Source organism: Pantherophis guttatus, chromosome 2 (genome assembly GCF_059756535.1).
Source record: "Pantherophis guttatus breed Tessera chromosome 2, ASM5975653v1, whole genome shotgun sequence".
Lineage (NCBI taxonomy): Eukaryota > Metazoa > Chordata > Lepidosauria > Squamata > Colubridae > Pantherophis > Pantherophis guttatus.
In genome coordinates this window covers 234839003-234862074 of record NC_142064.1, presented here as the reverse complement: position 1 = coordinate 234862074, position 23072 = coordinate 234839003, and the positions used below count along the sequence as shown (strand labels likewise).

Genomic DNA, 23072 nt, shown 5'->3' with positions numbered 1-23072 from the left:
TGAGTTTGAGAAGCTAGCTTCTCTGAGATTCTTAAGATGAACTTGTCAAGCCCTTTTGAAGTTTATTCTAAATCAAACCTAGTGCCAGGGCTTCAGTTAGTAGTAAAGAGGGACCTAGTGGCAGTTATTGTGAACAACCTTACTACTTTACCACTGGTAGTAAATAACAGCTTTTGTACTTGAAACAAAGAAGCAGCATCCATAAAGTTTGACAGATAGCATCATAGAAGCCCAAGTTATTCAACTTTGTGGGATGAATCATCTTTTTTCTTGTAGAGACTCTTGCTGAGAGCTAGCAATTCATTTTTTTATATATATAACAGGCTAACCAATCAGTTTTAAAGACATAGCATATATTTAGATAATCCAAATGCCACCCCCACCCCACCAGAGCAACAGCTAGGGGATGTTAGAAGTTTTCTAACTCATGTCCACTTGCTCCTGGATTGAATTCCTTCTAGCCATTTGATCTGTTCTGAATCTTCCGCTGCTCTTTTTTTTTTTTTTTTAGCCTTACAAACCTTGATCCTATCCTGATTTGTTTACTTGGTAATTTTTTGAAAGGTGAAGCATATAGACTCTCTGCCCTTCATTGGGCAAATCTCCTTTATACCCCAAAGTTGACCCCATTTTCTGTTAGCTGTACATAATGGAACCCCAGCTGGGCAAAGTGAATCAGCAAAAGAAGGATTGCTGAGATATAACTACTTTTAGATAGTTTCAATCAAGTAAATCAAAGTATTTTAGACTTTTATGTCTTTATTTTCATTTCTTCCTTGGGAATACAAGCTCTTCTACTTATGAAGCCTCTGTTCCACTATCTCTATCAAGTCTAAGAGCAGGTAGCCTAAACCTAACTCTGATCATGCTATTTTGAATCATAGGGCTGGAAGGGATTTTAGAGGCAGGGGTGAAATCTAAACTTTGTTACTACCGGTTCTTGGGCATGGATTGGTGGGGGGATAATGTGACTGGGTGGGCATGGCCAACTTTGTTTTTTTTTTATTTTTAAAAGCATTTTTTCTACAACCTTAAGAGGTTGCAGAAAAAATGCTTTTAGAAGCCTCTGACAATCAGGCAACTCAGTTGGGATCGCCAGAGGCTTTTAAAGGCATTTTTTTCCTACAATCTCTTCAGCCAAATAAAAAATGGTTTTAAAAGCCTCTGATGATCCCAACTGAGCCGCACGATCATCAGAGGCTTTTTTTTTAACTTTTAAAAGCATTTTTTCAGCCAAAGAGGTTGTAGAAAAAATGCTTTTAAAAATAAATAAAAAAGCCTCTGATGATTGCGCAGCTCAGCTGGGCATGGGGGGGGGGGCGCAGGGATTTTTGTTACTAGTTCTCTGAACCACCCACCACCATCGCTACCGGATCGGGCGATCCGGTCCGAACCGGGAGCATTTCACCCCTGCTTGGAGGTCTTCTAGGCAGGGGTGAGCTGTTGGGGGTTCTCAGGGGTTTGGGAGAACCTCTAGCTAAGATTCTGTGCAGTTCGGATAACCCCCAAATCCCACTCCTGGATGGCCCTGCCCACCTCACCCCTCCCCTCCCAGGGGTCCCCATATGGCCTGTTTTGGATGCAGGTAAGTGCAGGGTGCATGTGGAGGCTTGGGGAGGGTGAAAAATGGTCCTACTGGAAGCTTAGGAAGGCCGGAAACGGGTTCGTTTCTGGCCTCCCGAGGACCTTCGGAGCCTGGGAAGGCCATTTCGCCCTCCCGGAGGTGCAAAAAAATCATCCGGAACCCAGGAAGGGAAAAAATGCCCCTCCACCATGGTGCAGAAGGCCGACTAGGCCATGCTCAGCATGCCCACGCTCACCCAGCAACTGGGCTGAAAACCCCTTGCTAAAATTTTTGAAGCCCACCCTGCTTCTAGGTATCCTGATTTCTTCTGGTTCTTAATAATAAGCTAGTTATAGGACTATGAAACAAGGGCTGGAAGGGATCTTGGAGGTCTTGTACTCCAATCCCCTAATTTCCTCTGTTTTTTAAAGATAAACTAGTTACAGGCCTCTGAAATCAGGAGCTAACTTTGGTACTTCTACCAGTTGTGTCAGATTTTAATTTCTTGAATTGTTTCTCAACTTTAATGCAGCCTTCTGGGTTGCACAGAACTTTTGTTGATAAATATCATTACGGTTTGCTGAGTTCAAAATTGCATACTGTAGTTAAAAGTCATTCTTGCTTTTCTTTCCTATTTTTTAGATGTCCCTGACCCACCAGGGGACCTGCAGCTTTCCGAAAAACAGGCAAGAAATATTAGATTATCTTGGAGTCCTGGAAGCATTAACAATAGCCCAATTAATGGTAAGAATAATTATTCTGCCACAGTCTGGCTTTTATAAACTGACAGTAAATAATTAGCCTTGAATTAACCATATATCCTAAATGAAAGCATTTAATTTATTGTTGAAGATCTTTGTTGCGAATCATCTTTTTCAGTTCTCATCCACCTTATTCCAGGGTAGTTTGTTCTTTAATTCACAGGCTTTCCTTATTGTGTTTTTTCCCCTCTTCTTGTCCTTTCTAGAATCCATTGTGGAATTTGAAGAAAACCGATGGGAGCCTGGAAAGTGGCAGGAATTAATTAGGCTTCCAGGAAACGATACTATGGCTGTTTTACCACTGATCCCTTATGTAAATTACCAGTTCCGTGTTATATCTGTCAATGCAGTTGGGAGAAGTAAGCCCAGCGAACCATCAGAACGATATGAGACACCTCCAGCTGGTATGTATTGTTAATTGCTTTTTTTTGGGTACATAATTATGTACTGCAAATGAGGAAGAAGGTATACTCATACGCAATGCACCTAATGTATTATCAGAATCGTTATCTTGCATTTTAAAATTTGATTTTTGGAGGGGGGGAAGCGGTAAGCTAAATACACAATAGAAGATTATAACCACTTTGGTTTGTTTGTTTTCGAACCTTTTATTTTTTACTTTCTTGTGTATTCTCTTAATTATGAATCTAGGGTTGAATGTGTTTGATTTTTTTTTTTTAATTCTGGTTGTCATTCTTGGAAAAAACTATAATTGACCTGGAAGGGAGCATTAAAAGTAAATACACTCAAGTAAGTACAAATGAAAGACTAGTCCTTCCTGGATGATCTAAGGAAGGATGTCATATAAATCAAGATCACGTGAAGTGTTAATATCACTTTATAATGCCTTGGTAAGGCCACACTTGGAATATTGCATTCAGTTTTGGTCGCCACTATGTAAAAAAGATGTTGAGACTCTAGAAAGAGTGCAGAGAAAAGCAACAAAGATGATTAGGGGACTGGAGGCTAAAACATATGAAGAATGGTTACAGGTACTGGGTATGTCTAGTTCAGGGGTCAGCAACCCGTGGCTCTGGAGCCGCATGTGGCTCTTTCATCCCTCTGCTGCAGCTCCCTGTCGCCAGTCGGCTCCACAATTGATAGGGCTTCTGGTTAGGACAGGTAGAGGAAAAAGGATGCCGTGCTAGGAGGAGACTCTATGGTGGGAAAACCAGACTTTAGTCGGCTCCAGAATTGAATGGGAGGCTTCCGGTTAGGACCTTAGTGGCACTTTAAGTGTTTAAGGTTGCCGACCCCTGGTCTAGTTTAATGAAAAGAAGGACTAGGGGAGACATGATAGCAGTGTTCCAATATCTCAGGGGTTGCCACAAAGAAGAGGGAGTCAAGCTATTCTCCAAAGCACCTGAGGGCAGGACAAGAAGCAATGGGTGGAAACTAATCAAGGAGAGAAGCAACCTAGAACTAAGGAGAAATTTCCTGACAGTTAGAACAATTAATCAGTGGAATAACTTGCCTCCTGAAGTTGTGAATGCTCCAACACTGGAAATTTTTAAGAAGATGTTGGATAACCATTTGTCTGAAGTGGTGCAGGGTTTTCTGCCTGGGCAGAGGGTTGACTAGAAGACGTCTAAGGTCCCTTCCAACTCTGTTATTCTATTTCTATTTCTAAAACATAATTGTACCAGAAAGCAGTAGGAAACCTTTTATAGACTCAATGACTATGGAGATTCTCAGTCATTCAGGTTATGGTTGTCCCAAAAGTGTTTTTTTCAAGAAGCAACCAGACTGTCTTTGTTTTTCCTTGAAGACTTTTTGCCTCTCATCCAAGAAACTTCAGGCAGAACTGAAGAAGCTTCTTGGATGAGAGGCGAAATGTCTTCAAGGAAAAACAAAGAAAGTCCAGCTGTATCTTGAAAAATCACCTTTGGGATCTTATAGACTACATATCCAACCACAGTAAATTTATTACAATTTTTAAAGTTTAGAGAAAGGCATATAATTTAGAAAGTGACTCAGCTTTTTCTGGAAAAAGGTAATTCCTAGGTAGACTTAATTACTGCTACTATTCACCCTGCTATGAACCTGAAGAAGCAAACCATACTAAAAATTCATTTCCATTAGGATTGTGACATAATTTACTTTAATCTCCACTTGAGACTCTTGTTTTATACATACAAAGAATTCTAATGAAATGAACAAGAAACTGTTCTTTTCTTTCTGTTCTATACATTTTCATGAACTGATCTGCTTTGAAGGGGTCCTAGGTTGTTATAAAATTCTCAATTAACTTAAACTTCCTGCAAAATTTAATGTGATATATTTCAAATTCAGTCCCACCTTTCTTTATAGAGGCATGATTTTTTAATAGGAGTTATCAGAACATAAATAATTTTTATTAAATCACAAGTCTCCAAAGAATTTCTGTTTACAACCAATTTTTCTTGTTATAACATGAAAAAACTGCTTGCTGAAATAAATGTTTTGAATGACTTATTGATTTATATTCCCCTGATAATTGTTAGTGTTGGTTTTGTATTTTCCCAGCTTTCCAGTTCCATGCCTTACATTAATGATGATATACTTTCTGTTTCTCCAGTTCCACTGAGCCATCTCTTTAGAATAATTCCATTAACATCTGCTGCTTTGTGAAAATTACTATTTGGTTCTAATCCTATCATTTTAATGAAAATGACTAAATCCATATTGTTTGCATGTTTTTTTTCTTTCCACTGCCCTTTTCAGAATTTTGTGACATGATTTCCAATTATAAATGATGTGTGTGTGTGTGTGTGTATTATGGGTGGTATTCAGTTACCTTCGCTACCGGTTTGCAAATGTGAGGGCGTGCAACACCTCTGCACATGCGCAGGACCTTCTGTGCATGCGCAGAATGTCAAAAATGGGATGTGATGATGTCCGAACAGGTGGGCAGAGCCTCCCGCAGCCGCCACTACCAGCTGAATACCACCACTGATATATAGTGGAAGGTAGACAAGTAAACATATTGGAAAAATCACTTGTAGAAATACCTTCTCTAGAAAAAGAAAGTTCAACAAAATGTAACTGTTAGAAGAAAATCAAATTAGTATAGATGTTGATATTGAAGGTTTGGGAATTATAATTTACAAATTGATTTCTTGAAGAAGAAATCTCTCTCTCTCTCTCTCTCTCTCTCTCTCTCTCTCTCCCTCTCTCTCTCTCTCTCTCTCTCTCTCTCTCTCTCTCTCTCTCTCTCTCTCTCTCTCATCAGTATCTTAAAGGTAATTAATTTTAGTTATTAATTTCATTTTTCTCCTAGCCCTGACCAATTCTGAACATGGTATGCTTGTTTGTCACAAATATATTTATAAGATGAGGGAAGGCAGTCTTCAAGATTAGTTTTCTCTGGAGTTGTCAAATCAATTATGATGCATCATAAAGACAATAAATAAAACAGGGACATATAGCTGAACATTATGCAGGATTTTGTCTGTCAAAATCTTCATTTTGACAGGGTCATCTTAAATATTGCACTGCTCTTGGATATATTTGTAATAGGGAGATTAAGTAAAAATTGCTTAATTGAATTATTCTTGCATTGCAGCTCCAGACAAGAACCCAGAAAACATCAGAATTGAGGCTTCCAAACCACATGAAATGAACATGACATGGGAGGTAACAACCTTATATAAACGTTATGGACCCATTTGTTATGATATGTCACACAACTTTTGAAGAAGCTCCAGTGTACACAATGGGGTAGCATTTGATTGAATATATAAGTCATGATTGAAGAAAATACTTTGAAACTGCACTGATTGTGTAGTGAGGGTAAAATATGAAATTTGTCACATTTTAAAATTCATGCTAAAATTCTACCTTGCCTTTTCTTGGTTATTATCTTCTGGCCTACAATTATAAATGGTAAATTTCTCTTAAAATTATCTAGAGGTCTCTAAGAATAAGTGAAAAGAATGCTGCTTTGGATTTTCTCTTCCCACAATAATAATTTTACAGAATGCCTCATTAAATATAACAATTCCTGGCTGAAAATTTAGAAAGAAAACTCATAATATAGTTGTCAGCGTTCCAAATTAGGCTTTCTTCCAGCGCTGACATAACAAGTTGAAGCAGAAAGAGCGGAAGCTTGATTTATTGCTGAGATGAACTTTTACCTAGTTTTGTTTATACAGATAGGGTTTCCTGGGAGATGAGGGTGGGGGCTGCATTCCTGTGAAAAGAACGTGCCGGGATGTAGAGATGGATCTGTATGATGGCCAATGGGACGTGGGGGCTGGAGAGCGGAAGAGGAGGGGGTTGGAAGGAGGGGCCAGTTTGGCTGCAAATTTGAGTCAGAAATGTCGGATTCTGCTATGCTTAAAAATAAAATGTTTCATTAGACAGCTTGCGCTTGAGAATGAAGTTTATTCAAGATAGCACCGAAACCTGACAGACAGCCAAACTGGCCCCTCCTTCCAACCCCCTCCTCTTCTGCTCTCCAGCCCCCACATCCCATTGGCCATCATACAGATCCAATAGTGCTGTGTGCATTATTACTATGGTTCCTGAACTGTCCTGCCAGCCATGTACATGCCTTCTAGTCTATGAATTGCAAAACTAGGTTAACTATATTGCGTTTATTTTTCTGAATTTTCTGAATGAAGTTACAATGCTGGTTATTCATACAAAGTTCCAAAGAATCTGTAAAAGCCTGTATTTGGTCTCAGGCGTAGGTAGTTTATTATGTTGGGGGAGGTGAGGCTGGCATGCTTTATTTAAATGGAAGCTGTCTTGTTTCATTATTATTATTTTTTTTGTATTTTGAATTACTTAAATTACTATATTTTATAAATCACCCGGAATCCACTATATTAAACAACAATAATAATATCATAATTGTACTTTGCCATTTATTGAGTAAGCCAAACAAACACTAATAGGCTTTGGATAATGAGATGGACAACATATAGATAAATAAATACATTTGCCTCATTACAGTATCTCTTTTCCAAATTCACGTTTGGAAGAATTTAGGAAAGTGAGAAGTTAATTACATTTCATTCTTTGATATATAGAAAGAAGTTTTTTTTAAAAAAAATAGCTTTATAGATTTTTTTTCAAGACATATAGGTGTCCTTGAAAGTCTGGACAATGTTAAAAGGGTGATTGCAACCAGGTAATTTAAGCCCTCCTCCTTTTTGCATATGTGCACTAAGTACATCGTGCATTTAAAAAGCTGGGGTTTCATTCACCAACCTCCCACCTATTGCAGATAATTTACTTACAGTCAGTTTTATTATATAAGTTAAGGTTTCTTCCCAGGGGTGAAATCCAGCAGGTTCTGACAGGTTCTGAAGAACCGGTAGCGGAAATTTTGAGCAGTTCGGAGAAATGGTAGCGGAAATTTTGAATAGTTTGGAGAACTGACAAATACCACCTTTAGCTGGCCCCAGAGTGTGGTGGGAATGGAGATTTTGCAATATCCTTCCCCCAGGAGTGGGGAGGGAATGGGGATTTTGCAGTATCCTTCCCCTGCCACGCCCACCATACCACACCCACAGAACTGGTAGCAAAAAGTTTTGGATTTCACCACTGTTTCTTCCTTGAAGAATGTGCTGTTGGTAGTATCGGTGTTGCAATATCTGATTCATTTTAACAGAATAACAGAGTTGGAAGGGACCTTGGAGGCATTCTAATATAACTTCCTGCTCAGTCAGAAAATCCTATACCATTTCAGACAAGTGGCTGTCCCAGTCTCTTCTTAAAACCCTCCAGTTGTTGGAGCACCCACAACTTCTGGAGGCAAGTCATTCCACTGATTAATTGTTCTAATTTTGACTTCCTTTGCAGCCACTGAAGCCCATGGAGCATCATGGACCTGGTCTGGAATACAAAGTGAACTGGAAACAGCAGGATACCAATGAATGGGAAGAAGAAACAGTGCAAAAACATTTCCTAGTATTGCAGAACACCCCTACTTTTGTGCCTTATGATATCAAAGTCCAGGCAGTGAACAAATATGGATCTGGCCCTGAACCTAATATACTAACTGGATATTCAAGCGAGGACAGTAAGTAATGGGAAGTGGGGAGAGATACAAACAATCTCATATATATGGTTTTTCAAATTCAAAGGTGCTGAAAAGTGATCTGGCTGGTGGAATTATATTATAGATAAATATTCTGCTATACATTGTCACGGATCAGAGCTCTGATAATATTAGTAACCTTGGGGTGTTGTTTGAAATCCTGTATTTTTCTGGGTTTATCATCAGAACTGCCAGACGTTGATCTTTGGAACATAAAGCATAACAAGAGACCTGATGAGTCAGGAAATAGGCCCATCTAATGCAGTATTCTGGGTCTGTCTATGGAGATTCTCAGTCATCCAGGTCGTGGTTGTCCCAAAGGTCCTTTTTCAAGAGGCAATTGGACTTTTTGGTTTTTCTTTGAAGACGTTTTATTTCTCATCTTGGATAAGAAGCAAAACATCTTCAAAGACAAACAAGAAAGTCCAGTTGCCTCTTGAAAAGGCACTTTTGGCAGTATTCTGAGTCACACTACTGTAACGGTCTCTACCTGGGGCTGCCCTTGAGGACCACTTGGAGGCTTCAGCTGGTGCAAAATGCGGCTGCGCGGGTTGTGATGGGAGAATCCCGATAGTCCCATGTAACACCCCTCCTGCACGACCTGCATTGGTTACCGGTTGCCCTCCGGGTGAGATTCAAGGTGCTGGTGATGACCTATAAAGCCCTACATGGCTTAGGCCCAGGATATTTGGCGGACCACCTGCAGCCAGCAACAACATCCCATCGCCCGGTTCGTGCCCATAGGGAGGGCCTCCTTAGGGTGCCATCAGCGAGACAATGTTGGCTGGCGGCCCCCAGGGGCAGAGCCTTCTCTGTGGGCGTGCCCACCCTCTGGAATCAACTCCCCTTGGGGCTTTGGCTGGCCCCTGACCTTCGCACCTTTCGCCGTGAATTAAAAACTTGGTTATTCGAGTCGCCTGGCCTGGACTGATGGTTTTTTTTACCGGTTTTTAATAGTATTTGATCTAATTAGGCATTTTAACTTTGCATGATGGATTATTGTGGTTTTATTGTTGTGAGCCGCCCTGAGTCCGTTGGAGATAGGGCGGCATATAAGCCTAATAAAATAAAATAAATAAATAAAACAATGATCAACTAGATGTTTTTGAGAGCTCACAAAGCTGGACTGGAAGGTGAAATCTCTTCTACTACTGTTACCAGCAATCACTTAACACACATTGCCCATGATTCAATAGGTAGTGAATTGCCCTCAATATTAGTATATCTTGATTGACTATGAACTTGTCTAGCCTGTTGTAAAATTGTCATTTATACAATTTCCTTCTCCTTTCATTGCACATACACCCATGCACACAAACACCTATACTCCTACAAGAGCTGGAAGAAATAGCAAAGATCCTGAAGGTATATAAGATATAGATATATGTAGGATATCCCATACAATGTCATAGACTGACTCGGAGAAATAACATTAGATATTTTAACATAGTTTACCTACCAAGGATTTTTGAGAAATAAAAAAATGCCTGCCTTCTTTTCTTTCCATCATGAGACATAAAAGAAGATGGCTGTAAAGAAATTAAATTAATATGCAACCAATAACCTGAAAGATGTTTGTACAGCATTTTTATTTATTTTCATTTCATTTATTTATTTGTATTTATTTTTAGAAATAATTCAAGGCAACCCACATATTCAACACACCTTTCTCCTCCTATTTTCCCCACAACAACAACAACAACAACAACCCTGTCAGATGGGTTCGGCTGAGAGAGAATGACTAGGCTAAATTCACCCAGCTGACTTTTGTGGCTAAGGCGGGATTTGAACTCACAGACTCCTACTTTCTAGCCTAGTGCGGTCTGACAAAAGGGTGAACATATTAAAACACAATATTAATGACTTTGCTATTTTCAAGAGTATGGGCAATAGTTAGAAACAAGAAATATAGTGCATCTGGAGAATGACTGTACCTGCTTAGAAAATGCATAAATCTGATTAGCGAATGGAAAAGAAAGGGACTGGAAGAGACAAAAGTTGGCTGACTTGAACTGAATTCCAGACTTGGATTTCTTGTTGCAGGTCCTATTTGTAGTTCATAAAGCCCAATTCTGTTTGGATTTGTTCCAAGATATGTCCCGCTAACTTCAATTGGAGTAAATCCCATCTTAATGCGCCTAGCTCAAATATATGCCCATGGATTAAGGCTTAGGCGAGATGCTATCAGTTATATTACACTACTATTACTGACATATGATTATGTGTGTGGCTTTTCATTATACTGCCCCATCATTTTAAATCCAGGTTATCAAATGGCTGTCACGGGCCTAAATCTAAACCCAGAGGAATCCCTGCTCCATTTATTAATGTGCTAATGAAGTGTGAGGAAGATGCCATATCTGTCATCTCAGAATTGCCTGGAGTACTGTTTGAAATTCTAGTTCATTAACTCTCATTCACTTCCAAAAGAGATCCTCTGAGATTGAGGATGGTTGAATGTTATACTAAACTTACAGTTCATATAAGCACAAAGTAAAAACCTACTACTATCTGTTGAATATAGGCTATCATATAAATGTTTTCTTCCTCTGTGTTCAGTTCCAGAAGCAGCTCCTTCAAACGTAATTGTGCAAGTCATGAATAGCAGTCTGGCGAAAGTCATCTGGTCCACAATTCCAAAAGATCGGGTTCGTGGACATCTTAGAGGATATAAGGTAGATATTGTTCTCCCTGTTTTCCCACAGTTGACCTTGATCCTTGAATTATTAATACGCTTTTGTAGAATGCTTGTTAAACATTAGTTTAACCAGCTCAGCAAAAGAACTAGATGAAGACTTTCTACAAAATGCAAGCCTATTTATCTAATTTTAACTTTTGGCTGGGTTGTCTATAAGGGACGCGGTGGCTCAGTGGCTAAGCCGCTGAGCTTGTCAATTGAAAGGTCGGCAATTCAGCAGTTCAACTCCCTAGTGCTGCGTAACGGGGTGAGCTCCAGTTACTTGTCCCAGCTTCTGCCAATCTAGCAGTTCGAAAGCACGTAAAAAATGCAAGTAGAAAAATAGGGACCATCTTTGGTGGGAAGGTAACAGCGTTATGTGCTCCTTTGGCATTTAGTCATGCTGGCCACATGACCATGGAGACATCTTCGGACAGCACTGACTCTTCGGCTTTGAAACGGAGATGAGCACCACCCCCTAGAGTTGGGAACGACTAGCACATATGTGTGAGGGAAACCTTTAACTTTACCTTAGGTTGTCTATGGGTGTGTTTGTATTTCTCTCTGTGTGTGTGTGCATGCGTGTTGCTGATTTAGTGATGTGAATGCTGTCAAAGAGTCAGATCTGGTCTCTGCTTCAAAACTTCAAGCAAATATCCCTTCTGCAGGTCAACTGGTGGAAAATCCGAAACCGTCTGGATGAAAAAAATCATCACCCAGAGAAACACTCCTTGACATTTAAGGCAGACCGAAATGATGGAATGATTCCTGGTTTAGAGCCTTTTAGCATCTACCATTTAACCGTCTTAGCTTTTAATTCCAAAGGAAATGGACCTGAAAGCATTGCGTATGAATTCCAAACTCCAGAGGGAGGTAAAGTTGGAGAATGGGAAGGGGGAGGGTAATAGAAAGAAAAGAATAGATAACTTTTGTCACCGTATTTTTTCCCTTTGCTGCTGTCTTGGTTGTGTGTCATTGTTCCCTTATCTGGGCATTCTCACAGTTGGCGATATCAAATTAATATCTCATTATTAAAAGGGAGTTTTTATAGTTGGTCACTGCAACTATATATATATACTAGAGTTGTTATTATTGTGCTTGATAAAGGTGTATTGTTTTATTATTCTTCCTTGGAATGTTCTAAGAACCCAATGGGTTCATATCAATTAGAAATTAGATAAGAGCTCCAATGAGTTACAAAAACTGTCACTGGAGTCAAATATTCACTGTTAGAAACAGGGAGGTACTACTGAAAGCATATGCCCTACTTTCTTGCACTTTCCTTAATATCTTTAATACAACACATTCCTTTTCAAGTGCAGATTCAAAAGCCCATAAGGCCATGCTGACTGATGGCAGGATTTAGAAAGAATGACTAAGTTCATTTCAAATGGGAGAATTGGGGAAAGAGAAAATTACAAATCTCTCCTGTTTTCTTCATTTCTTAGATTTCCCCAAAACTACATACATTCTATAAAAACTGGTGAATGAAATCCTCTGATAAAATAGTATTTATTTTTCCAAAGCTGAATACTTAGCTACTGTAACTTTTAAACAGCAGGCAAACTATTAAAATGTTCCAAGCTAGTCCAATTGAGTTTTGGAAACCTGAAAAAAAGTCATGTTCATTTTAGGGAATTAGTTAACAGAATTTAACCAATAAGATATATTTTGAAAAGTTGTCTGTATTTTTGGTAATATGTAGAGATGAAATGAGTGGCTAATATTTACTTGCTTTGTTTTTATATTATATTACTTTATTTTATTCTGTATCTAGATACACTTCCTATATTGCCCAACTGGATAAATTTTATAAGAACAAATGAATAAAAGTGTATTCATGATCATATTTTTACATATGTATTTTACAGTCCCAGAAAAACCACACTTTCTAAAAATACTAAATTTTGAAAAAGACTCTGTAACACTGTCATGGGGGCCACCAAAGAAACCTAATGGATTCATTACTGGATACACGTTGCAGTACCAAATGAGTAAGTATATAAATATTCTACTTTGGGTTTAGAGTTTTTTAAAAAACATCTCCTTAAGGTAGATCATTCTTAGCTGACTTCAAAATATGACGGAAAGGATTTCCTCCTTTATTTTTTCAATATTGTTTCTTTTTTTAAAAAAAATTACATAAACCATGATTAAATTCTAATTGGGCAGAGACATTAAGTTGTCCTAACATTCCTACTGTAAATCTTTATTGTCTTTAAGGATTAGCAGGCTTACTGTTTGAAGTCATGATTTGAAAATATGTGTTTTAACCTCATAGAGCTAGGTATTTTTTTAAATACTGCATTAAAACTATCTTACTGCAGCCCCATACCAGTGGTGGGTTTCAAAATTTTTTACTACCGGTTCTGTGGGTGTGGCTTGGTAGGCGTGGCATGGCTTGGTGGGTGTGGCTTGGTGGGCATGGCAGGGGAAGGATACTGTAAAATCTCCATTTCCTCCCGATCAGCTGGGACTTGGGAGGCAGAGGATAGATGGGGGCGGGGCCAATCAGAATTTTACTATCGGTTCTCCGAACTACTCAAAATTTCCGCTACCAGTTCTCTAGAACTGGTCAGAACCTGCTGAAACCCACCTCTGCCCCATACCATCTTTATAGGGTTAATTTTATTAGTCACAAAGATTTTCTTTTTTTCTTCCAAATCCACAGTTTGATGATTGGGGAAGATGCAAGCAGATAGTTAACAGTGAGATTTGAGGGAAGAATGATAGAATATAGTGTTAAATGTATTAACTATGCTTAGTATAAACCATATTCTAAAGCCTGTATTGTGGTAACCTTCCAAGAGTTCCCAAAATTATGTGATCTCACTCCTAATGATAGAACATTGACTGACAGATCAAATTAATCTGATTTTTTAAAATGGAATATAGTTGCATCTCCATGACTGGAAAAAATGCATTGATGTGCTTTCCTTTTGTATTAGCTGCTGGAAGTTTATTGAATATAAATTAAAATATAAACAAACTGTGAGGAGCTAAGTAGATCATGGCCTTGGATTCTGATTACCTATTATTTTCGGCAAATATTCCAGGTTCAATATTCAAGTTGGTAGAATTATTTGCTACGAGATTATCAGCAAATACATTCAATAAATAAATGTTCCCAGAACTGTATCATGATTTTTAATAACATTTTTACATGTAAATTTTACTTAGATTCATGTTCTGTTTACAGCAAAAGTTTCACTAGATATTTTGTTTCACAGTAATTAACTGTGTGACACAATGCATCCCTGTGTGTACGTGTACACACACACACACACACACACACACACACACAGAGAGAGACAGAGAGACAGAGAGAGAGAGAGAGAGAGAGAGAGGGAGAGAGGGAGAGAGGGGTGAAAATAAGACCCTGTCTTTAATTTTTTTGAACCCTGAAATAAGCACTTGGTTTTATTTTTGGGGAAACAGGGTATATATTACAGTTAAAGTGTTTTATGTTGTACATTGGTGAAATATAAAGTTGGCATATGAAATACATTTTTAACAACTAAACTGATTTCTAATGTTGATGTCTGATTAAATAGTGTCTGCTCCTTCTTTTGTTTTTCAGTTAATGAGACTGATAACATTGGGCCTTTGCATGAAATCAGTATTACCAATGCATCATCATTAAGCTTCAGATTGTCTAATCTAAGCCTCAGCACAAAGTATAAATTCTATGCAAGGGCCTGTACAGTGCAAGGATGTGGAAAACCTATTACAGAGGAAGGAGTAACAGTAAACCATGACAGTAAGTTAAAAGCAGGGTTGAATGCCTGCAAATCTGATCTTAATCGTAACATCTGGGTATTGGACCTAAGGAAAATTAATCAGAAGGAAAGAGAACAGTGCTTATCATTAAAAGGCTGATACTTAAGGTTTCATATCATGATCTGCTAAAAATATTCCTCACCAACCCTTTTGTCTTTTTCTTTTCTCTGAATATATTGTACATTTGCAAAATAGCTACCTATGATAATGCTGTGAAGACATGGATTTATTTTGCAAACTTGTTAATATAAGTAGCTCAATACCACGAATATTAGGCTGTGCAAAACTTCAGAGCAGTGTTTCATTTCAGCAAAATGACAAATGAAACACTCCTCAAAGATCCTTCATACAGTAATGATCTTGTCCCTTACGTAAGATCCAAGAGAAGCATCCTGATGTTTCACTATATCTGTGGCATCCTACTACTAAAGTCCAGGTAAGTGTCTATATTGCATCACTGGTTTCTGTTTCATTCTTTCTCCACATGTTAAAGGAGAAGGCTGAGAACAGCCTTCTTCAGCAAATGCTACAGGAGAGGTCTGAAGGAGCTTTTTCCTGAAGAGTTAGCCACAGGGCTTTCAAGTTTGAAAAGATTTGGCTGGACTTGAATTTTCTGGAAACTGCAGAAAATTGCATACCAAAGATTTTTCAGAATGGGTGGCTCCAATGCAGACTGCAGGAAGTCCCATGGTACATGCTGAAGGTGGCCCACTCAAAATTTTCACAGCCCTCATATAGGAATCTTTCCGCTGATCACTTCTACGATGGGTTACAAGGTATACTCCGCAGACCATTTACCTATTTGAGAATAGTCAATGGTGCAGAGAAGCTCTTTTGGTGGCATTCAGTTGTTGCTAGGTGATGAGCAATTGAGGGAAACTAGCAGCATGACAGAATACATGTTTTCATGATATTTTCTTTCTTTCTTTCAACCATAGAAAATCCAGTAGTCTGGAAAAGCTCCCTTGATTCAGGAGGTTTTGATCCAGCAAATTAGATTAGGGCATCTCCACAATTCAAATCACTTCTTTAAGCAAACCTATGTAACTTTTATGCCATTTTACTGAGCCCAAGAATCTTGGTTATAAAGGCAAAAAAGATATCACATAGGTTTATTGTTATAATAATCAAAAATATAATTATATTTAATTTGACAATGTTTGCTGCAACAGAGCACCACTTTTAATATACACATGGACAAATTTGAAGTCCATATTTAATTGCAACTCTTTAAACTGTAACATTCAGGGGGTTCACTAGATGAACCATTTAATTTCCAATTAAAGCCCCCATTAGCACAGTTACATCCATCATTCAGCTGAAATATGATCAGATGGGTGACTTACAACTCTGTCTCTATAGCTGTAGAACCAACTAAATATTAATTGGTAAAATTAAGTGAGATTGGCACACCAATTTGCCAGACGGAATGAGCTAAGTAGAAAATGCCCAAGTTCATCAGTGTGAATAACATACAATAACAGTGTTGACAGGGAACAGTCAAATATTTTTCTTGCACTTAATAGGTTATTTTATTAGAATAGGAGTACATTCCATTTAAATCAGAAACTGGAACAGTGGAAGACCCACTGACATTGCTTTTTAAAAAAAAGAGAGAATGCCTTTGAAGTTCTGTTGAAAAACACAATACTTCTTTTTTTTCTCCGTGGAAGATGTTAGTTGATTCTTTCAAGCAGAATCAGAATATCAATATTAGCACATAACAATGGTTGCTTTTTGGTTTGGCTGATTTGACTGGGCTATGATTCGTTTGTTCTATAGCCCAGACAAGCATGTGATATTCTGAACTGGGTAGATTAATTTGTAGTATAATAATCCAATAGTGTGGCAATAGTGTAATGCAGCCGCTAGTAAGACAAATGCCACTTTAAGATGTTTTAACAGGGGCAGAGTAATTCTTGAAACCACACATACTGTGTCCAATTCTTGACACCACAGCTTTAACAAGCTATTGGAAACGCGGAACAAATTCAGAGCAGGCTACATGAAGGGACTGAAAACCAAGTCATGTGAGGAATGGTTAAAGGTACTGAATTTATTTAGCCTTCAAAAGAGAAGTTCAAGAGGAGATACAATCTCTGTCTTCACACATTTGAGCCGGCAGTTAGTTGGTAAGCTCTGTTGGAGATGTGGCTTTTGTTTTGGGGGTTACCATTTAACTGAGCATGATGGGTATATATTGTTATGATAGTTTTAATTTCTGTACACCACCCAGAGTCATTGATATGAAATGGGAATCTTCATATATCGGATGGATGGATAGCAGATAAATGATATATTTCCATTTGTTGTATTAAGTTATTACTCAAAACATTATGTAATAAAGATGAATCTTAACTGACATACCTTGGGGAAATAGTAAAATAGTTCATTGTTAGGTTAATCAATTGTCTCCAAAGTATCGTTCATTTTTGTAAGGCTCCAAACTCAAGAGAAATTTGAACTTACAATTTAGTATTTAATGTTTATATGGGTTCTTTGATATAAAAGAAGAAGAAAGCTGAGGGCCTGTTGATTTTATTCTTAGTTCTCACCTTCTGGATATTAAAAACAAAAATTAACCCAACTGCTTGTGGATTTCTTAAACTAATAACTATACTTCAGTGAGCTTTAATGTATTCCCTAAAATATTTTGTTACTAATGTATTATGTATTTTCATTTATTTCTTAAAGTTCTTCATTTTTTATCTTTTCAAACTATTATTGCATACTGCAATGTATACATTATTAAGGCATTATTAATAGGCACATTATTAATCTCCCTCAGGTACCAAGTATAGCTCTAAAATGAACTCCCAGACTATCCTTAGTGGATTTCTATCTAACCAAATCTTTGCAGAGATCTTACAGAGGGAAATATGTCTGAATATTAATGTGAATTTTTTTTTTGTAAAAATCCAAAACCTGTATCAAAATCTCCTTATCCAGCAGTTAATATTAATTGGATATCTGTGATGCAGCATACTCATTTCTATTTTATTAAGTCTTTAAACAGCTTTATGATATCCTTTTCTTTGCTTTTTGTTTGACTTCATTATGACTTTAGTAAAAGTGAGGCAGGGAAAACTCAATTCATTGTGGCTTTTTTTTTTTTTTGAGACATTTCAAACCAAGTACTTCACTGACACTGATGGATGGTAGATGGATAGTTGGATAGATGAAAGATAGATAGATAGATAGAAGATGATAGATGGATGGATGGATGGATGGATGGATGGATGGATGATAGATAGATAGATAGATAGATAGATAGATAGATAGATAGATAGATAGATAGATAGATAGAAAGATAATGGATGGATGGATGGATGGATGGATGGATGATGGGTTCTCCTCCAAACCTGCAAAAGAGGTTTGCTGGAATATAATAGCATAAATATTATGCAGCATGCAAATACACAAATGCATCCCAAAGCATCACAATATTTGTTTCTTGAAAATTCAACATCAACAAGGTAAAAAAAAAATTAAAATGTACAAAATGTACATGCCTTACTAAAGCTCAGCAAATGTTCCATAATCAAAATACTTTTTTGCAAACTAATTATAAGAGCATGCGGATAATAGCTTGCAACATCACACCAGTAGGCTTTAGATTTTCATGCACTGGGAAAACAGTTTTTAGATTTCCAGATCTGTAGTGAAGCCTTAAAAAAAAAGAGAGAGAAAGAAAAAGCAATAACTGCCAGGTATGCAGATATAAGATATCTTCTACTGCAGGGGTGTCAAACTGAATTTCTTCGATGGCCAGATCAGCACTGTTGTTCTCCTCCATGGACCAGCCAGGAGGGGGGGGAGATGAGACGGACGCCTCCTGCAGGACTTTGCCGGCCAAAATGGGGTGTGGGGGGGCATGCAGGTTTTGGCTCCCAGAGGCACCATAGGCCGGTCCTTTGCTATTTCCAGGCCCACCCCATGGACCAGATTTAAGCACCCTGCAGGCTGGATCTGGCCCATGGGCCTTGAGCTTGGCCCCCTGTTCTACAGGTAGCCCTTGACTTATGTTCATGCATTCAGCAAATTAAGACAGCACTGAAAAAATGCCCTTGAAGATCCAGGAATCCTAGCACCCCATGATCACGTACTCATGATCTGGGTATTTGGCAACCACTTCACATTTAACAACCAATTGCAGTGATCTGCGGCTATGTTATCTCCATTTGTAACCTTCTCTCCTGGCTTCCCAGAAAGTCAATTGGGAAGCTGGTAAGGAAGGTCACAAATCACTAGGGTATGTCCTTCTGTGCTTGTGCCACACCAGCCACTCATATCTTGACCATCACTGTGAGTCCTTCACACCCTTACACCTCGGTGCACATCCCTAATCTACACTGCACCTTCATGAAGTGTTCTTGCAACCTTATGCTCCCTCTTTGACTGTTCCTTGTTCCCTCATGCACCCACAGGGCCTACTGGGCACCCCTGTAGCAGCAACAACTAAGCCCCAACTGCCAGTATCATTGAGGATTAGCTGCTCTTCCCAGTTTCCTTCATCTCCACATCAGCTTCTCAACATCAGTAGAGTCTCTGCTATAATGGCTAAACTAGAAAACATCTCAACAGATTAAAAGTTACTCAATCATAAAAAGACAACCATTGCTCAATCTTAGTGTTTAGGCCAGTAAGAAAAAATTGAAATAGCAATCTTCTAAATCTGTAGCATTGGTTCTAAGATTGAAACAAAACAGTCCATTTTACCTTGACCATGAAACTATCTTGAATTGCAGAAAAGAGTAAAAATGTTTCAAGGTCAAAATGCTTTGAACATCTGTAAGGAATGTTATAACAGAAACATTGTTATTAGAAATGCCTGTTGAAACTTGACATCTAAACCTATTGATGGAACATGCTTAATTTGCAGGTATTTCAGCAGCTGAAATATGCCTGACACAGTGGTTTCAGAACTGAAGGGAGCCTCCTGTTCCTTTCAATTTGCAATCCTGTGTATCTGACAGCTTTAAATAGTTTGGATTATTTGAAATGACAGAAATTGACATAATACATTTTTCCCTTGTTACCTTTCAGAAAACATTTATGTTAAGTGTACTACTTTGTGCATTTAAGGGAAAAAAAATAACTTGTAATGACCTGCTGTTTAATTTGTAGTTTGATTAGAAAATGTAGTTTCGGCTTCATGGAATTAATTTAGCAATATCAATTCTGCCAGATAGTTTTAATTATGTTAAACCCTTCTCATCAAATGTTGGTTTAATGCACCCATCAACATACGGTATTCCCTTTAATTCTCTCTGGCACTATTATAATTAAAGCACAGGCTGTAATTGATAAATAATTGTTTTGGAAAAACCTTGTCATATTTTGCTGTTTTTGTCTATATCCAACCATTTTTAATCTTTTCTCTTTTTCCCTTTCAGTTATCTTCTGAGTGTTAATCTCTTGAAGCTGCTATTTGCTTGCTTGCTTATTCCAGAACTAATAAATAATTGCTTCTGCATTGCACATGCAAATTATCTAAGAGTTTGCAAGCTCCACTATGTCTATGAACTAATAACTATCTCTTATGATAGATACATTGTACTTCAAGTTGTAATATTAGATAGACTGCGCAAATAAAGCATAATAAATTATTACTTAAAAAAGAATGCTTAAAATATTTTGGAAATCTTATTTAAGAGAAGATTAAAGAGTTAAATAATATTCAGGTTTCCTATCTAGGATTTAAATATTCATCTTTTTTGTTTCTTCTTAAAGAATTATACTATCTCAATATAGTATAAAATAGATTAAAAGAATCGAAAGAATAAAATTACATCATCGCTTTTCATTTGATTCATGAAACAGAAGTAAAATAATTATTTAGTGAGGTAACCAGTACTCTGTTAGAGCAGAAAGCAGAAAGTGGCTTATAATACTTTAAAAATTAATGAATATATTATGACATAAATCCAAGGTTCCCAATGCTTCTTGGATTGATGACTGTGTTCCACCTTTGAACAGTGTATCGGGACCAGACAGCAGGAGATGTAACCAAGGCAAAAATGTAGGCAAGGTTAAGAGAAAGAATTTGATTTAATTTACATTACATTAGAATCTAATTTGTATCAAATTAAATGAAAAAAAATTCTTGCATTTTCCTTTTCCTCCATATTAATAAGACAATTTTTGAAGGGCTTTTAGTCATGCCCTAGGCCAGTGATGGCGAATCTTTTTGGCACCAAGTGCCGAAAAGGGAGCGTCCGTGCACACGCCTGGAAGAGGAGCTGCCCAGGGCGCATGTGCACACCCAAAAATGAACTTCCAGTTTCAGCTACTGAACTTCTGGTTTCAGGCAGCTACTCTTCCTGGTTTATTGCAGACATGCACACATGACGATCAGCTGGCCGGCCAGCATGCTCACACAGGAAAACGGAAGACCAGCTCTTCTAGTTTCCGGCACTGCCGCATGCAAAAAGGCCAGCTGATTGTCGTGCATGCATGCACGCCAGAAACCCAGAAGAGGAATGGGTGATCCCGCGTGTGCCAGGTGACATGGCTCTGTGTGCCACTTCAGGCATGCATGCCATAGGTTCACCATCACGACCCTAGGATGAAATGTAGTCCTGAAATTTCAATTATGTACTCTAATAAAGAAGAATATTTATAGTCCAAGGTTGACACAAGGGGTTCTTGGTGCTCTCTGAGCTTCTTTGTTTTCTTGCAGATGTTTCATTACCAAAACTAGGTAACATCAAGCACTGATGATGTTACCTAGTTTGGGTAATAGAGCTTCTGCAAGAAAACAAGCAAGTTCAGAGAGCACCAAGGACCCTCAGTTATGAACTCTGCTATAAAAGGTTACCTTAGTCTTAAGAACCCAGAAGACACTTGCCTTTGTTCAAATGATGATAATTTTATTAGAAGGATTTCTGACTCATTATTTGTTTTAATAGAGAATTTTAGTTCAGTTTACTAAGATGAACCAAACCTTATAACATTTTAATTCTAATTTATAATATAATATAATAATATAATATAATAATATAATATAATATAATATAATATAATATAATATAATATAATATAATATAATATAATATAATATAATATAATATAATATATATTTCAGTAAAGCACTATCATACAATTATGTTAATTTGACTTCTTTCCTGTAAAATATTTTATAATACTCAATTATAGATTTGATTTTGGTGGTAATTCTATATCAATCATTTGATCTGTTTTTTTTTTTATTTCAACAAAGTTGGAACAATTTGGATAGTTGAGTTTTTAAAGGAAAAAATGCACATTCTAGCATTTATTCACTAGAATATAGGTTTAAATGTAACTGTTTTATTGAAATTCTGTGCAACGTTAAATTTTCCATTTATTTATATAAACATAATTTATTTATTTGGATATTTAATTAAAATTAATAAATCAGTGAATTTGTTATTAAATTCAAGGTGCTCTCCTTGAATTTTTAGAAACTAGGCTAAATTATCCAGTATTATAAATGTACAATAAATACAATTTAGAACATACATTATATGAATATTAATGTGTCATATGATCATTACCCTAAATGATTCTTTGTCATAATTGCAAAATTCTCTAAGGATAAATGCTCAACCTATTAATATTAACTGGTACTGATTCTGTAATTTTATAACCTGAGGCCCTCACCCAATTCCCCTATTTGACTTGACTCTGTGCATTCCATAGGTAAAGCTGTCGGGAAGATTACTGAAGTTAAGCCCACCCCAAAGAGTCAGCCTGTTGAGGCACTTGATCCTGGAACTGCAAATACAATTCGACTAATGACTAAGAATTGGGTTGATAATAATAGCATTTCTGCAGATGTAATTGAGACCAGGGGGAGAGGTGAGAAATTCTTAAGGCCTCTAAGATGACCATGAGTCTCACAAAAACAAAACTTTAGCAACTGCATATTAAGATTATATATTGCACAATTGTAACATGAAACAGTTATATATTCAGAACTTACTGCACCTATTATAATTTGATTTTTCTTGTTGATTTCAACAGAAAAAAAAGGTAGTTTTCCAGTTCATAATCCTCAAACACCACAATTTTCAGAAGTACTGCTGGGGCAAATCTGGTACAGGAAATGTAGACTTCTCTTAATATTTTGAATGTTAAACTGACAATTGCAAATTATCTTTGCAATAAATGTTAGTGTTAAAGTAATCAGACCCATCTCACCCACCACAAGTTTTCTGGTTTACGTTCAGTAGCAAGTTTCCATTAATAATTCCAAATCCATATATGCAGAAAAAATAA

The 23072-nt window shown here is 37.4% G+C and overlaps 1 protein-coding gene across 13 annotated transcripts in view; it reads left to right on the top strand.

The window, feature by feature from the left end:
- The window catches only part of CHL1 (cell adhesion molecule L1 like), a 207024-nt gene that overhangs the window by 177443 nt on the left and 6509 nt on the right, over positions 1-23072 (top strand). For 7 of the 13 annotated variants that reach the window (XM_087887919.1, XM_087887924.1, XM_087887922.1 and 4 more), the window contains 8 exons: positions 2207-2308; positions 2532-2729; positions 5870-5940; positions 8116-8335; positions 10913-11028; positions 11699-11903; positions 12902-13024; positions 14611-14790. In XM_087887919.1, coding sequence (XP_087744045.1) covers positions 2207-2308; positions 2532-2729; positions 5870-5940; positions 8116-8335; positions 10913-11028; positions 11699-11903; positions 12902-13024; positions 14611-14790 — 1215 coding nt within the window. Of the gene's footprint in view, positions 1-2206; positions 2309-2531; positions 2730-5869; positions 5941-8115; positions 8336-10912; positions 11029-11698; positions 11904-12901; positions 13025-14610; positions 14791-22493; positions 22653-23072 lie in introns of all 13 variants that reach the window. The other 6 variants (XM_034440548.3, XM_034440545.3, XM_034440549.3 and 3 more) reach the window with 1 other exon arrangement.